General features: G+C 40.2%; 1 protein-coding gene across 1 annotated transcript in view; it reads right to left on the reverse strand.

Annotated features, from left to right (window-relative positions):
• LOC118798505 (regulating synaptic membrane exocytosis protein 2-like) overlaps nt 1–16,788 on the reverse strand; it is an 81,675-nt gene that overhangs the window by 6,589 nt on the left and 58,298 nt on the right. The window contains exons 4-5 of the mRNA XM_036557883.1: nt 8,234–8,523; nt 4,674–4,726 (exon numbers count right to left, since the gene is read on the reverse strand). Coding sequence (XP_036413776.1) covers nt 4,674–4,726; nt 8,234–8,523 — 343 coding nt within the window. The remainder of the gene's footprint in view (nt 1–4,673; nt 4,727–8,233; nt 8,524–16,788) is intronic.

The following is a 16,788-nucleotide window of genomic DNA, read 5'->3' on the forward strand; positions in this document are numbered from 1 at the left end:
AACCATGACTAAGCCAAGCCTTCAGTTTGGGCCATAAATGTCAGAACCTGGTCAAAAACAAGGGAAAAAACACATCTACAAAAATGCTCATTTCCAGTAGCATCCTTATGGGAATCTAATAGTATGTCAGCACTAAGCTAAGGCCAATTCAGATGGACATTTTTTGAACATTTTTAATCATACATGGCCATTTAAAGCTATTAAAAACATTCCATATTTTATCTAAAGCTTGGAACAGACACATTAATATACAATGTCCCCAAATATTTTTATTTTTTTCCCCATTTATTTAGTGAATTCAGCTACATTAAGGTGCACCAACTGTATGATCTCCACAGAAAAGCACTGCCAATAGAACAGGATGCTCAATGGCAAGCGATATAAAGCCTCTCAGTACAAGCTGTGGAGCAGTGGAACTGCGTTCTTTAAAGTGATGGAGCAAAATTCAATACCTTTGGGAGTTGGGAGTGGCATTTGCGATTGAGAGTTAATTATCCAACATCAGTATGTGACCTCACTAATGCTCTTGTGTTTGAATGCAATCAAATCCTCATAGCAGTGTTTCAACATTTTATGTAAAACCGTCTCAGAAGGGTACAGGCTGTTACTGCAGCAACGGTGGAACGAACCCCCTATTAATAACTTTGATTTTGGAAGAAAGATTGCATGAGCAGGTGTATATAAACTTCAGAACGTTTATTGTATATTTAGTCCTTAGTTACTGCTGTTTTCCATTTCTAACAACTGACTGAAACGTTCTGGTGAGACTCATTTCTACACAAATAAAATATATTTCATCAACAGAATTATAGCCAAAAGCTGTGTTGACATAATAAATATCATGTGGAAACGATCTACACATTTAAATCAAGTAAACTCAATCAAGTATTTTTTTCAGCTTTGTGAATCATTAGCCATGTTTACATGCGGCCTAATAATCCGTTAATAACCCGACTAATACCTCAATCAGAATAGAATACGTCCATGCAAACACCTCAATCGGAATAGACTAGTCCGATTGAGGCCATTCGGAATACAATTTCTGTCTGACTGAACGAGGTGAGTAATCCTGTATAAAAATCTGTTAAATAGAAGAATAATAACCATGTAAACTTCTGTATCCGTTTACATTCCCAGTGCAAACATGTAAGTACATTCTGCGCATGTGCGTCACGTCATAGTGAAAGTTTACAACGTTCAACATGGCGGAGCAGAAACTGGTCTGCAGAGGAAACGAAGTTTATGCTTTGATCTTTAAAAGACGGCGGTGGGACGGACGTCCAGCTTATGTGTCTCAGAACACGACGTCTTCCTCTCGGCCTTCTTTAATAAGTACATGTGAGGTATGTTTTCCTGAGTCTGACGTCATTTTAAAGTAATTAAAAACATAAGCGCTGCTCGCTGCGGCTCGTCTCACTCTGACTGGACTCACGTGATGCTCGTTGTCAAGGTAGCATTTACACTAAGTGGTTCTCTATGCGTGCACATCATTTTGAAACCAACTGCATGTAGCGAGCATGTAAACAGAGATTTTCCATCAGATTGTTGAGTAGCGTGAATATAAACACCTCAGTCTTAATCTATAATCGGAATGTATTCAATCGGATTGGCAAAAATCTTTGATGTAAACCCAGCCAATGAGAGCAATTTTGGTCATGATAACTTCTTCAGATTTGTGTGCTGGATTGTTTATGGTTACCATCTTTAAGATGATGCTGTCGGATGAGCCTTTGTAGGCAGAAAAAAGAGTTCACTCATGCGGTCTTGAAAGGAGCTGTGGAGTCCACTCAAGTCAAGGCCACAGTGCTCTAATGCATTCTGTTACATAATGTTGGAGCGAGCTTGGGTGAACGCAGGCACAGTTTCAGAGCCATATGGTACACTCGCCTTAAACCTATCACCTTTCTGCTGAGGAGAAGTGTTCCAACGTGTGCACGCCAACAGAAATACAATATGTACATCTACTAGTGAGGGGTTTTATGCAATAATTCATGAGGCCAACCCCCGTGATCTGAAAGAACAGCAGAAACATTTGCCCGTGGCCTCATGTGCATGTGTGTGCGTTTTCATCTAACAGCACTTGTTCTGACCTAAAGCTGAACGTTGGGCTGCCTTGGTATAAGCAGCTTAAATCCCACCAGTTGTCCTGAGTTGTTCAGGTACATCTGGCAGGTAGAGCCAGGTGAAGCCCACCATTCATACCACATCATTCAACGAGGAGCTCTATATTTTCAGACTTAGCTGTTCCTAATTATGTGTGCTTGTTCAAATTGATAGTGACACAAGCCCAATAATTATCTATGAATTTTCAGCTTAAGAATAAATGCAACAACAGCAATGAGAAGTCACATTATTAAAGGTGGAGACTAGATTATAAAGCAGAAATAGACACATTTGTCGCTTGGGATTAAAAGGATAAAGTTGTAAAAAAAAAGGGATGCCCACAGTAAAGCTCGCACGTGTTTGCGGCAATTTAATTTAAAAACTTACTTACATACAATTTTCCAAGTATTCTCATGTATTTAACGACTGAAACCTATTTCTGCAGACCCGCCCATGAACATTTCCTCAGATGAAATGGAAATCAACTTTGATATTTTTAATTAATGTAACAAAATAAAAATATTTTTCCCCATAGTTAGACTGTCACACTAACTCGGACACTGTTGTCTCTCTGTGTGTGAAATGTTGTGAGTCTTTGTTTAGCTGCTAGCGAGCAATGAGGGATGAAAAAGGGAGGAGTTAGAACTCTCTGCTGTGAAAACAAGTCGCACCTCTCCACAAAGACTACCATGCCGAGATAAAGCAGACAAGTGCAGCTTCTTGACATCAAAAAATTGTACACAGGAGCTCTCAAGTGGCACAACTGTCTAAGCATCAGCGATTGTAAGTTCTCCAGCGATGCCTCAGCCATCCGTAGCCAGCACTGTTCCAGTGGAGCATAACCAGCCTTGCTCTCTCTGGGTGGGAATGTTGGCATTCCCTCACCCACATCACTCACAGCAATGTTAGCCATGATTTACAAAACTGGAAGCGAGCTTGCAAACACTTTTTGTTAGCCAAAGCAGGCGTCTGTTGGCTAACATAACAGAATTGGCAGTTAGTGTTCTCCTCCAAGCACGCTGAGCTGTCCAATGATGATGTTGCGCAGGTGGCAGTTAGAAAAGATGCAGTGACGCTGCACTTGTCTTGGAGGAAGCAAGTGCTAGCCTTAACCCTATCAAACACTCTTCTAAATGCTTGCTCTCCTATGATGAAGAAAATCCAGTATACTTCCAGTTTTGTAAATCATTTACATCTAAATATGTCCAATTCCTGTTTTGAAGAAACAAAATGCACAGCTTAAAAACAAACCTCCAAAACAGAAAACTGTATTTTAGTGCTACTGTTAAGAAGGGTTAAACGCATCATACACAAAGGGAAATACAACAGTTTCTACTTAAAAAGCTTAAATGTGCTATTATTTCCTGTTTGCTATAGCACTATAGTAAAGTAATTGAACATAAACATGTCATGGCAGATGTCATATGCTGTCATGAGTTGTTATGGCAGGTTTTGTTCAATATTATACAACAGTTAGTTCCGGCCACGCAAGCTGATTGGTTGAGAGGTGTTGCTGATATTTCGCCATAACATCATAGGTTTTCCACAAACATTGTATCACTCCGCTGCGACGCCGTTGCTAAGCAACGAGTTTGACGAGTTTCTCACACAAACAGAATATGTATATTTTTAAGATCACATTTGACCTACAGCCAATTTGGTCAGACTCTGAAGATGACTGAGCCATAAAACCGCTGCAATACAAAATAGAAAAGCTGCTCAGTGGTGATGACAGTTTCAGAATTTAGTGTAAGGAGCTGGAGAACGAACTGCTGGCTGTGCAGCGAGTGGGCGGAGCTCGTTACTGTGACGTAGCAACGAGCTGTTTGTTAAGGAACTATAATTTGGTGTAAGAATTGGTAACATTAAAACATATTAAATGCCACATTCACAGCCCAGTTTATTCATTTCTTACTTTATTTATTTAACTGTTGTATAAAAGCAATAGAACACTCGAGGTTGTGTGTTATCGCTATAACATCATGGCTGTGATGTTGTTTCGCGATAGCACACTCCCTCTCGTGTTCTATTGCTTAAATATAACAGTGGCATGTTCATGTTACCAGTAATGTGTCATGGCATATATCATAATGTCTGACAGAGTGCGCTTAGTAAAAACTAGTATGTAACATAATCTGTCATAACATCAAACATGTCTGTCATGACAATAACCAGCAACGTGTGACAGCATATGACATCTCCCATGGCATATTTATGGCACAGTTATGTCAGTGTTATGTAACAGGCTTCAAATAAAGTGTTACAGTGCTGTCATGGGTGCTTTCCCAGTGCAAGTTATGAGTAGGGGGCTGTTCGAGTGAATTTTTCCCATTCGGAAGTTGCAAAGTTCCCAGTTCTGAGTCATAAACGCGGCATCATTCCTACAGACACAGCCTTATTTCATGGTTCTATTCATTAGTTGAGTAGTAGTCATGGGAAACAGAACATCATTTTGACACCACCTAATTAAGGTTTCAACTGCAACACAACACAAGCAAATTCATGCTCTAAAACTCTCTCTTTTTTCCAGCTCTCTCACTAACACACACGCCAAGTCCAGGTGAGATCACCTGCCCTTCCCTGCGGCGTTCCGCATGACACACTGCCCACAATCCCCTGCCTCCTGCAGACGCACAAGAACACAGGATCAACATGACACGCAGCAGGTGGCCTGGCTACAAGGGTGCAGACATCTGTTTGCATGAAGGAATCTAATCAGGACCAGTGGAATTACTGTCAGGGCACTTCACACACAGCGCTGAGGGAGCGAGAGAGAACGTGCTGTCCAGAGAGAGAGGACAAAGAGCCCTCTGTTGGTCAGAAGTGGAACTGAAGACTGGCAGAGCGCTATGCATATCTGGCTAAAAGTATGCAGGGGAACTAGGACTGTCACTACTGATTATGTAAGTAATACAGTAATCTACTAATTATTTTGACAGTTCGTTTGACAATTACTATAGTTTAAAAAGAGGTTAAACAATAAGAATTGACTTGAACAATGATAAACCATGCATAGTCTTTTGAAGACTCCCAAATACTTTAACTGAAAATGATTAACTTATAAGCCTGTAAAAAAATCATACATTACTGTACAAAAGTCTTAGGTACTTTTGCAAACTGCTAAAAAAAGACAAATAAACACTAAAGCCATAAACCTTTTGAGCTTGTTTGACAAAGTTTCAGATTTCTCCTGAACGCATCCAGCCATTGCATGAATCTGGTAAATTCCATGACATACTTAATTTAACTTACTAAATCACAAATCAGCCAAACAAGGCATTAGATGATAACTACAAATAAAACCAGGCTTCAACAAGGAGGGGTTTGGAAATGGTTAAACAAGAACATTCACATATGTAAAATTTACTACTTATTGAGGCTATGTTATCTGTATTTCTTCTTATAATTAGTGTTTTTCTGAACAAAATAAATAAAAAAGTTATTGCCCAGATAACTAACTCTTTAAATATAATTTCTGGGGTGTCAAATGCCCAAGACTTCTTCACAGTACTGTATATACCGAAAGTCTGACCGTTTGAATAACCCTGGTCAAACTACAGGTTTTCTAAAATAATACACCTATATATGTCATTCCTCTGCCACTTTTAGTGCACAATTCCAAAAATTGTAACGTGCCATAACTTTTGCACAGGACACAATTTATATTTTTTTTGTTTGTTTGTTTTATTTATTTATTTAATTCATTATATTTTGTATTGTTTATTTCTATCACATGATGACAGTAACTGTGCACTGAAATTGTGCTCTTTGTACTTATTTTCTATTTACATAATCAACAAAACGTAATTTATCCAGGGGCACTTACATGTTTGCACACAACTGTTTACATTATGTAAAGAAAAGAAGCATATAAATGCTATGAGAGAGCAGTATATAAAATATAAAATATGTATTATCATGCAAACTAATCATCTCACTTCGAATTGTGCTTCGTATCTTTGCTGTGAACCTGTCCAACATATTTGCATCCCAGGCAGACTTACACAGACAGTGGGATGATGTAATTAAATTACAGTAAACGCTTTATCAGAACATTCACATTAATTTGTTCTGTAAAATATAGTGAGGTTGGCATATAAATTAGCTCTCCAATAAAAAAAACAACTCAACCCAATTTTGAACATCACGACTTACGTACAAAAATAACACTCTCAGTATGTATATAGATTTGTATATGTGGTCTTTGCTCAAAGTGGGTGTCCAATAGCAGTAGCTTTCCCTCTGCAGTTTCACTATTTAAAGATGTAAACGCTAAATCCTGGTCTACAGACGCCGGCTGCGTTTCCTTTCATTTAAACTCATTTTCTCCTGCTCACCAGTCATAGCATGCTTTTCCAACATAAACATAACTTTGGGAGTGCAAAGTTTATTCCGCAAACTCAAAATATATGTAAGCCAGGTGTCTTCAGTAGGAGCCTATCTCTGGCATAAGCAACGAAAGCATGAATACCTGATCTAATCTATTCAGGCCACTACAGTACAGAAAGAGGAACTTCTTCTTCTGATAGTCTAGATGCTTCATGCTTATAGAAAAAGTTTCTTGCAGGTAGTAGTATATTTCTATTGATCCAGTGTGCATATTGCAATCTACCATGAAACAAAAAAACTGCCTTGTTTTTGCAGCACTTAGTGGCAACAATGTATGAATAATTAGTGGCTAATGTTTTGCGGCATCGCTGAAATTCAAACTCCTGATGAAAGGGCTAAACCATAAGCCAGGCTTACACTGTGCGATTTCGACTGAATTTCATGATCGGGCCGAATTTCAGCTTCATCGGTCGTCGTTTGTAGCATCATATGTAAACGATGCCCGATTAACCGCCCAAATGAGCTCCGATTGGATGGATTTCTGATGTCAGAAATTTTGGTTGCTTGTCTCACAGTTTGAGCAGCCTCACAAACTGATTTCACAAAGTCACACCCAAAACCACACACAATCACAACCACCGCTCCTACACGGAGACAAAAAGGTCCACATTTGCGGCACCAGCATCCGTGTATGCCGACTTTGCTCTGTTGAGTTGAAGTATAAGTAAATATAAAAATGTTTTTTTGTCTTCATAGAGCTGTCTGTAGACTGCCTGTTCTTTAGCTTCAGTGCACAGGGTGGCACAAGTTAGCAAAGGTGTTGTAGCGGCTTGTCAGTGGCTAAATCTGGCTTCTACACCAAAATAGCGCACTGTTTGTCCAGTATGGAATTGTGCACACATGGCTGAATCGCAGAAGGCTATTTATTAGACCTGTGATGCACTTTATGGGTGCAGGAGCAACAATTTTAATATGTGGTGCACTACGTAGGGAGCAGGGAGCCGTCTGAGATTCTATGTTTTTGCTCGGGACCCAGGGGCGCAGCGTGTTGTTTTGAATGAAACAGCTTTATTGTAGACAGAGCTGTCTGTATGGGCTGTATTTCACGTGCAGTGTGAGCACCCATGTCGCGTCATGTCAGTCGGACCAAGTGTTTTCGTACAGTGTGAGTATATAAATCACATGCTTTGTGTGAGTCACCAAAGAACAAGATTTCTAAAATCACACAGTGTATGCCTGGCTTTAGACGGTTTTACCTCTGAGGCACTCATTCCCTATTTAACTACATCACACTGGTAAAGGCTGAAATGGGAACTATCATGGCTAGTATAACTAAAATACGTAAAATGTATCCAAATCCCTTTAGCATGATAACATTAAAATTCAAAGAAACGATATCAGACCAACTCAATGCTGAAAGTTTAAACCTTCAGGACCCTGCTCTTTACTTTACGAACTTGCATTGTACCATGGCAAAGCTGAAAGTCACCTTCGAAACCTTGCTCTTCACCTTACAAATCAGAGTTGTATCATACCATGACAAAGCTGAAGGTTTAGACCTTTGGGATTTTGCTATATACTTTAACTATACTTTCCCAGTATTCCACTATGAAAGTCTCAGAAACTTTCAGGAACTTTCAGGAGCTACTCACACAGCACTGGGACATGCATCCACTGATTTCCACCCAAAAGCTTTGAGCACTTCCCTAAACACACTTTCAACCATGCGCACCAAGCCTGTGACAGTTCCAATCCATCTTAAGCATTGGTAAAAATATTTAAGTGCCCATCTGGCCCTCACCTGTCGGCAGCAATTTCACCAGGCTTCAGCCCCGAGCCGTTGTCGAGGGAGTGCTGGCGGGCGAGGCCTGGCGCCCTGCTTCGGTCCCCTGCCGGCCCCTGATAGAGGAGTGGGGCCTCCTGCAGTTTGGCTTTCTTCTCCTGAGGAGCTTCCTCGTGGCGCCTGCGTGAGACACCCCGGAGGTCACTCGCACTTGGGGGCAACGCAGCCCCTGACCCACTGAAGAACCAGGCCCCGGACTTGGTGAGGATTTCTTGTTGTTTTCGGCACAAGTTGCATACCCACATTACCTGACAGCAAGAGAGGAGAAGGAAGGTTAGATACTGAGCTTGGTGCTGGCAGGTCTTCATTACACTACATTAGGTACAGAGTGCAAAACCATGAGACAGTATGGAAAGTATGCATCACAAAATCAAAGTATAAAAAGGAATTAGCTGTTAGGGAGTTGATCTCGCAGTGCTGATTAGCAAGAGTGTGTAATGTCATATAGGAGCTCTGGCTCTATAGAGCTTTGCACAGTGAGGTTGCTGCTAGCTACTGCCCGCTAATTATCATGGTTTTGCACTCCACACCTCTTTCACGTGAGATGAGGATGAGGCTGAGACTGCTGTTGTGGGAGAAGACAGTTCATTAGCTATGCACAGAGTGAATTAAAGATTTTAAAAGAGAAACCAAAGCTAGTAAATCAGAATATTTTTTTTTTAATTATGTAATTAGAACTAAGTCCCACAATGAGCTGTCAGAGTAAAAGAAAGCAGTGAGGTCGGGGTTGGTGACATCAGCAGTGGTTGTTTGTCCTCAAACACAGTTTCATAAAAGGCTGTACATGGTATGAAACTATGAAAAGTGGACCAAACATTCATATATGAAAAACAGAATAACTGTCATGTGAACACATAGGTGGGGAGAGGAAGCAGTCAGTGAAGATTGGGCAAACTGCCATAGACTGACCAAACAATCAAGGAAACTACCTAGAAAGGCTTTACACCTGGTGGTACAAACCCCTTATTATAGCAACAGTAATAAGAAAAACATAATCGTATCCATAACCAACAAATAATATCTAAGAACTGTCAGCCAAAAACAGCTAATGTGGCTAAGAAAGAACGAAAAGTCAGTTATTTCCTAAAAGCTTTTCAGAATTGTGAATTAAAACACTGAGTGAAGTACCTCATGGACCTGACTTGTAACTCACTCATTCACTCACTCACTCATTCACTCACTCCCTCACCCACTCACTCATATACTCACTCACTCACTACTCAAGTTCAGCAGGCGAAGGGGCACTATTGGCACTCAAGCAGCTCTTTCTTTCTTTCTTTCTCTCCCTCTCTCTTTCTCTGTATGCAGTGGCATATGGCACTGCAGACTGTCCCTGTCATTTTGGCAAAAAGACACTAGTCTGGCCAACGTGAGAGACACCAGGAGAAATCCTGAGAGGATGAACAGAGGGAGTGAAGAAGAGACATACTAAAGGAGTGCTTCGCTCAGGAGTGCTAACATAGCCATCAATGAACGAAAGCAATTCATGAATGAAATTAAAAACACCATCATTTTCCATCGTTAGCCTTCATTTATTATTAGCAATGTCAACATTTGTACGGCAACGTATTCCTTTAAGAGCTGCCTGAGGAAAAAGAGTGGACATGCAATAGAAAAGAGAGACAGAGAAACAGACAAGAGACGAACAGAGAGATGTCTTCTCTCTCTCTCTCTCCCTCCTCAGACTGATGGAGAACAAGGGTTGAACAGAATGTTCTATCTGAAGCAGGGATGTGTCAACAGATACTCTGAGAAAAAAAGCACTTAACTCGTTCTCCTCGATTTCTACATGTATTTAACTACACCAAACTACGGTATGACTCTCGCCTCTTAGGCTGCAGATTCTAGGTACTTTGCATCGCTTTGGCTTCTAATGTCTACACATTTTCGAAGTTGCTCTGGATAAGACTGTCTGCTACATAACTAAACGTAATGATAAGATAACGGGTGAAGAGTTTGCAAAGATCTAGTGATCAGTGTCACATTTTCTTAAACTGCTGAGAGGAAGCTTCAGAATCATATGCCATGGCTGCGTGGGGTATTTGTGCTCTAAGCTTATGGTTAAACTGTTGTGACCAATGCTGATTTTAAGGGGCTGAAACTTTTGATAATTCATATCAGCTCATATTTTCTAATCTACATTAACATGGTACAATTTTATTTTATACTGTTTTTTTTTGTTTATATATACCAGGTCAGCCTGTCACTGAAGCCAAAAGATAACTCTATAGAAAAGCCACTAATTATTATCTCTACATTGGCTCTTTATTGTCCTCAATACCAGCCAATATTATGAGCTAAATGATTTATCAGTTGAGACCTAGCACTTACAAGTGTACACACTTGAAAATTGGGGTGGGCAGCACCACTGCTGAAATGCATTGAGGCGATAACCCAAAATTGGATTGATGGGTTGGTTCTATGTAGCTCAGCATTTATGTGGACACACAACACAGAATGTCCTTCTATTTATCTGCTTCAACACAGAGCAAAGGTGACCAGATGCTAAGCTAGTATAGCTAGACAGTTCCACTCATAACCAAACATTATTGCAAGGTCGTTTTCTGCTCCCTCAGGTCAAAAGACAGTCACCTTCTCTCCCTTAGGGTCACTACAGAGTCATCCGCTGACCACCCTGAAGCTGCTATGCTCCACCACTGGCTCCTCTGGCCTTCCCAGCCTTCATTAGCCCGATCTCTCCACCCTCTCCTGGACATATCCCCCCGTTCTTTCAGCCCCTGCCAGGGCCCAGCACGTCAGCCCTGACCTATTTACCCAGCCCCAGATCGCAATTAGCAAAGAGTCAGCATCGGTGCTCCTCTCCATCACTATCTGCCAGGGGTAATTAAACACGCTCAGAGCCCAGGAACCGCTGGGCACTCTCCCTCCCCATCCTGAATATCTAATAACACATTAGCATTCTCCAGCCATGGGATGAACTGGGGTACTTCTCTGATCACTCCCGGAGCTTCCAAAACAGAGAGTGATGGGTCCATGGTGTTCTAAAAGGGCTCTTGATTTTTCTCAGTTGAAGCAGTCGGACTGAATGCATGGGCCGCCACCCAGGCTACAGGCCAACGATTTGGACTAAAGAACTTTCAGTAACTAACACTGTCAAAAGTGGAACAAGGCAAATGCTGTTTTTGAGTGTTTTTTAAGTTTAAACTGATGTGAAACCTTGCTTTTGTATCTAACCTAATTTTGCTTTGCATAATGGAGTGGGATAAAACCAGATGCATTACTTTTTACCATTTGAAGTATTTTATAGTTCAACTTACAAACTATTTTTAAAGTGTATCCTTGTATAAAAACCAACTTTTCTTTCTGCGCACGTTCTTAATATGAATGTATCCTCTGTTGCATGAAAACAGGGACACTTAACATAACTTAAGGCCTACTGGGTCAGGTCTACCTATATCGAAATCAGCTTTGCTCGATCTCTCTTTCTATAAGACCGGTTTAATGCTGTGGTGATGTGAACTTGACCAATCGAGGCGCTCACTGCTAGCCACGCCAAATTATTGTGCGATTTTTGGGATCAAATTAAGCCCTGTGTGTTGTCCCGACAGCAATGTACGCTTTAATGAGTGGCCATTCTCTTCAAATAAAAGAGGGGCTGATGCCTAGCCCCACCTCTATAATCTACATTCTGCAGTCCACGGCTAAATGCTTTTAATATCTTGCAAGTCTCAAAGTGGCCTGACTATAATCCAAGACTAGGTTACTAGAGTTGTTACTGGGATTTCAACTATTCTCATTTGATACTGGAAGAGCTAATGAGTAAGTATGTGTGGGCAATATGGCAAAAAAATACATCACAATACTCTGCATTATTAATATGCATCACAATATTTTGCATTTTTGAGGTTTGATTAGTTAGAACAGACAAAAGGAACTAAACAGGACTAATTATGACGATATAAAGGACAGAGACGCATTACACCAACCCTCATCTACTCTACTCTTCTCTTCTCCCCTCCCTTCTTTCACCATTCCTCTTCTCTTGCATAGCCACCTCTTCCTGAGTTTGCACATTTCATAGTCATTGAACCTGAGTCCAAAAATAGACTCTTGTAATGGACAGTTACACAGACACACAGAAAAAACTCAGAGGAAGACAAAATGCTGCACACTGCATTAGCAGTAGATGTCTTTGAATTGTTTCGCAGCTGTTGTTGACCATCACGTTATACAAGGCGCTGATATTATGTATTCTCTGTCGCTAAATAAACTGTGCTAATATTTTGGTCTCACTAGCTTTAGTCCGCGACCCTATCAGACTGACCCGAGCAGAAAGCGCATAATATATTACTATGTGGGTTTTCTTTCTTTACTTGACTGCTAAATTTTGTGTACGAGCTCTTTTACGATGACACAAGCCATTCTGCAGAGATAGACTGGTTTGCTTTCATTAGTCCTGATTTTAAAGTGCTTTCCGCTTTTCTCAGTCATTTAGCTCCCTCTTGTGGACATACAGCCACACTGCAATACTGTCATAGTGAAGGCCAGAGGCGACGGTGCACAGCAGCAGTTAGCGAGCCCAAATTCAGGGAGGAGGTCTGCTGTGTGAATAACTCAATATTTAGAAGGTTACATGGCTGCTTCTTTGTCTGCAATACAGTTTCAGACAAATCACACTGCTCAGTGTGTAACTGTGAAAAAAGTGTAGATAATTTCACAATGCCTTCTTCTGCACTTCTTCTATAGTTACAAAATTTCTGGTTTGTGTCCAGTGCTCCCACATTGCTGTCGATATGATGAATATTTGGCCTTTCTCATATGACAAGACAGCATTCAGTACAAAGCAGAGGAGATTCATGAAAAGATGTAGTGAAATATTGATGCAGCGCTGAGTGAGATGTCATCTGTATCATATGGCTGTGTTCCTCTTCACCAGCACTGAACTGGAGCTAGTCTTATAGAGCCTTGCACATATAAGCCTCTTTAAAATAAGTGTAATATGAGAAATTAACTCATTTATGTTGGCAATCATATAGCAATTATAGCTGGGTAATATGACAATATTTATCGGCATCGTGATAAATTACATCACAGTGTCACAATATGCTTTTTTAAGCATATTGTGGATATTATCAGTACTTACAAACACTTTCCAACTGCATGTTTGATTAAAATGAGCATAATTGGTCCAGTTTAACTGGATTTAGAGCAGCACAGTGTGTGTAATATTGAATATAAGTAACTGGATTAATATTTTTTGATAGTATTTTTAAAATATAGCACTACTTTGTCTGTTCTAACTTACTAGTTGTCAGACAAAATATAGTGACACATTGTGCATCGTATAAAACTTGCTGAATATATATATATGTATGTACACATTTATCTCCATTTTTTTCCAGTTTTTGACATAATTTGAAAATGCATGTTGCTCTGTACATTGTGTGTAAATTTCATAATGAATGGACCAAAAAGAAATGACCCAAAATGACTTGGTAAAAAGTCTGGTTCCATTGATTTACATTAAAAGTTAAAACTTTACATTAAAAGGGTTTTTCCTTCTCCTGTAAAGTTACCATTTTGGAGATACAAGGTTTTCTACCCACAACAGCGATTTATACATATACATATATGGGTGGGTTCAGACTAGCGGGTCATCAGTTGAAATGACACAGTGAAGGTTACAGCCACTGGTTTTGTTGCTTTTGTCAGCCAAGGATAACAAATGTGTGCTGAATATGAATGAATGTTACTCAGATGTCGTTGCATATGTGCTGAATATAGATGATCACTGTGCCAGCATTTCTAAAACGGAACGCGTTCCAAAAGCGCTAGATAAATAAAGGCAATAAAACTCCTATTCTATTACATAAGCATATACAGCACTTGGTGAGAAAATAAATCTGGACATTTTTCAGCAGAGAAATGCAAATGAGTGGCCGTATAAATTAAATAAATATTGCACAGAATGCGGCCGAATGGTTTTGATGGACGATTCTGATGGTTGCCAAAAAGTGTCCCCTGGAACTCTCCCTATGTTACCGTGTGCCGTGCTCTGTTTAAATGTTGTAATGTTATTTGGTCGAAAGTGACTAAATTTTGTGATGAGCTTCATCACTCACGTGCTCCAGCAGCCCGGCACGTGGATCATGAGAATTTAATGAGCTTCTATATTTAGTGCGCAGCGGCTCATAATAGACCTTGATGCATATTCATGCATTTTGTTTTTCCTTCCAAGTTTAGAGAGACCTGTTAATTACTGGTGTTAGGAACGAAAAGGCACGTTCGAAAATAGACTCTCTCCTTCTGCTCGAGCCTCACATGGCTGCTGTTTCTGGCTCAATCCTGGCGTCCTTAGAACTTGGAGCAGCTCCAGCTACAACTGGTTTCAGGGTTACGTATAGACAAAGAAGAGCAGGGACACATATGCCATGGGTTGACATGGCTGCAGGCATATCTGCTGTCCAGTACTGATTTGAGCGGCTGGGCGATGGCAGAGGTGGACAGCAGATATGTAAGAGTTAACAGCCCTTAGAAGAGAGAAATTCTAGGACTTATATAGTTCTGTATGATATTTTAGACTGTACTGTAAGAATATTACTGTAGTAACCTATAAAACATTTAGTATACAGTAGTAATCTTAGAGGAATCGTACAGAAATTACAGTAGAAATACTGTACATCTTTTTCAGAAGGTCAGGTTTAACCTAACACTGTTTCTAGAAGACGGCAGATGTGGACAGGGGGTTTATAAGAGTTAACAGTAAGGTTAGCCGAAACGGCTATAAAGTCAGCTCTTCCTCTTACTTTGAAACATCCTAATAACATTTTACCTGGAAAACATGCTAAAGTGCGCGCTTAAAATGGTTCTTCAAGGGTTCTTTAGCGAAGGCAATAGTTCTTTTTAGAACCATGAGTTCCACAGAGGCTAAATGGTTCTTTGCATGGTGAACCTGTTCTTCAGACTGATGGAGAATGTGTTACATGTGGTTCTATACAGCACCAAAGAGGGTTCTGCTACTGCTAGGGTGTCAAGCTTAGTGCTAGATAGAACCATTTTTCAAAAGGTTTCAATATAGAACCATATACCTATCATAACATATTCTCCATCAGTCTGAAGAACCATCTCACCATGCAAACAAGCATTTAAGCATGAAATGGTTTTAGGGCTCATGGTTTTAAACAGAACCTTTCCCTTTACCAGCTGAAGTACCCTTTAAGAACCATTTGTAGGTTAGTGTTAACCTTAATATCTATGAATCTTTTAAAAAATCACTATGCTCACCCATTATGGACATTTTTTCTGGTTCTGTCGGGAAAAGGTTCAGTCTGAAAGGCGGTTTGGTACATTTTTTCCAGAAATCATCTCAACGTCCAGCGTCTGAGCCAACACCCCCAACACCTCCTCTCCCAACGGTTTCCCGTCGAAATGCTCAGTTTAGACCGTCCAGCCGGTGAGACTTCGCCTCTTAACACGCGAACTCCTCATTTAACAGTAACGACAGAAGCCGGTTTTGCGGAGAAACGAGAGGAAACGCGCTGACATGAAGCCGCTGAGAAGACGAGAGCAGAAGAAACAGAAACAACCAGGAAAATACATGACCGGCTCGAGCGGTGCGGTTTCGCGCCACAGAATGACAGACGCTGTTCTCGTTACTAATACATATGCACGAGGGGGCGGGGCTTCGCTCATTAGATATGCAGAACCTTCGCTAACCCCGTTCATAGAGCTTCGTATGCGTAGGTCAAATATCGCGAGATCTTGGAGACAGAAACTCAGTAACGTGTGGTTTCATAGCGCAGATCCAGATAAGTATTTAAAGGGGAATTCCACCAATTTTTTCAAATTTCTGCATAATTCATCTTCGTTGCGATATAAACATCAAAAAGTCATTCAAAATGGTTTGAATCGAAGTGGTCCATAGTAAAGACTCTGATTTCTTTACAGCGGTGGTGATGGGAACCAGGGGTCGCCATGTCTACAACGCAAATATGGCTATTTTATTTACTATCCAAAACCACCAGTGTTAAACTCTACCACATTAAACTCTTCAGATGTCTGATTCCTATCACTACCACTGTTAACATACCTGTTCACACCAAGTGTCCAGTTCAAGTAAATAGGTAGGTTTAAAAGACCTTGCTCCCTGGGACATCAAGTATTCATGTAGAATTTCAAGGTCTACTACAAGTGTCTGTATTTTACTGTTGATGTTTTTGCGTATTTTGAATAAACAATGGCCAGTTCCCTTTCTAGCACATCAGTTAAAATTGAACGAAAAAAAAAAGTTTCTCTGGCCCTTGGATTTGTTGAGATTTTTTAATATGGACCCTTTTAGAGGTTGAGTTTGACACCCCTGCTCTAGAGTGAGGCATTTTAAACTAAAACACTCTAAATAACTTTGCTGACACATTAACCGTTTAATTATGCAGAAATTTAAAATAGGTGGAGTTCTCCTTCAAAATTAATTTTGAGTAATTAGTTTTTTTTTATATATTGCTTTATATATTATTGCTGGCAGTTAAATAACAGTTAATATAGGACAAATTCCA

This window comes from Colossoma macropomum, unplaced genomic scaffold (genome assembly GCF_904425465.1).
Source record: "Colossoma macropomum unplaced genomic scaffold, Colossoma_macropomum, whole genome shotgun sequence".
Classification (NCBI taxonomy): Eukaryota; Metazoa; Chordata; class Actinopteri; order Characiformes; family Serrasalmidae; genus Colossoma; species Colossoma macropomum.